Source organism: Otolemur garnettii, unplaced genomic scaffold (genome assembly GCF_000181295.1).
Source record: "Otolemur garnettii isolate 467f Iridium unplaced genomic scaffold, OtoGar3 scaffold00021, whole genome shotgun sequence".
In the NCBI taxonomy this organism is placed as follows: Eukaryota; Metazoa; Chordata; class Mammalia; order Primates; family Galagidae; genus Otolemur; species Otolemur garnettii.
This window is the reverse complement of record NW_003852416.1, coordinates 23,264,122-23,265,311: the sequence shown is the minus strand read 5'-3', so window position 1 is coordinate 23,265,311 and position 1,190 is coordinate 23,264,122. Positions and strand designations below refer to the sequence as shown.

The following is a 1,190-nucleotide window of genomic DNA, read 5'->3' as shown; positions in this document are numbered from 1 at the left end:
TGTTGTTTGGCGGGTCCGGGCTGGGGATTCGAACCCGCCACCTTAGGTGTACGTGGCTGGCGCCTTAGCCGGTTGAGCTATAGGCGCCGAGCCCCCAAGGTGGAATTTGGAATAGAGATGGAAAAGGAAGAGACTTGGGGAAGCTCTGGTCTGGATGCATCCTTTCCTCACCCCTACAAGGGAAGTCAGAGGCAGTGTGCTATCTGCAAAAGGAACCCAGAGTGGGAGGGGACTTGAGACTCACGTGAGACAAACAGGAAAAAAAAACAGATATCAACAGAAAAATAACAATAATATAACAACAATAAGAACACTCTTGTACTGAGTTTACTGTGGCCTGACATAATTATCTTGTGTCTTCCTCATCAGAACTCTAAGAGATATTATTATTATCATCCCTATTTTACAGGAGATAAAATTGAGACCCAGCGAGGGAGAATTAAGACACAGATGAAAGAAACAGGAGAGACACAAAACAAAATAAAATCGTATTTATCAAGAAAGCCATCTGATTAAGTCAAACTTAACTGGCCAAAGGTACTTCTCTGAGTACTCAGAGAAGCCCAGCATTATCATGAAATCTTGACCACTATGAGAGTACTGCTGTAGATTACAAACAACAGAAAATTCCAACAACTAAATGGGAGTACTTATATCTCCATCTTATGTCCTATACTCACCAGCAATTTTGAGGTGTGCATTGAAATGTTTATGTGTCAGCAGGGGCTCTGGCAACTCTCCTAGAAACATCTTCAGCAAAGTGGCAACATCATTTGAGTGAAATTCCCCTGATTCCAAGTCAATGTCAGTTCCATTATTGAGAGCATCCCTTAAAATCTGCTGTCGGACACTATTCCCAGGTACTCTAAACAAACCTTCTACTCGCAAGTCTGCTTAGCATGAAAGAAAATGGAGGATGGGCAAAAAGGAAGCAAAAAGAGAAATTATTATTAAAATATGTAGTCCAAAAACTACTTTACATTTAAAAGACCTTTTACAGCTCTCAAATGAAAGATACAACTTAATTCTAGCCCAAGAATATGGGGAGGGGGTGGGGAAGGGGAGGGGAGAAGGGCGGCTGGGTGGTGGGGGTGACCGGAAAGATCACCTATATTTCTGTCTAACAAGGGTACAAGTGAACTTTTCTAGAACTAGAATATAAATGTTTTGACACAATGACTATGCAAATG

The 1,190-nt window shown here is 41.7% G+C and overlaps 1 protein-coding gene across 2 annotated transcripts in view; it reads right to left on the bottom strand.

Moving 5' to 3' along the window:
* The window catches only part of ARHGAP19 (Rho GTPase activating protein 19), a 66,485-nt gene that overhangs the window by 32,271 nt on the left and 33,024 nt on the right, over window positions 1-1,190 (bottom strand). For both annotated transcript variants that reach the window (XM_003787302.2, XM_023511681.1), the window contains exon 4: window positions 681-890. In XM_003787302.2, the coding sequence (XP_003787350.1) occupies window positions 681-890 (210 nt within the window). The remainder of the gene's footprint in view (window positions 1-680; window positions 891-1,190) is intronic.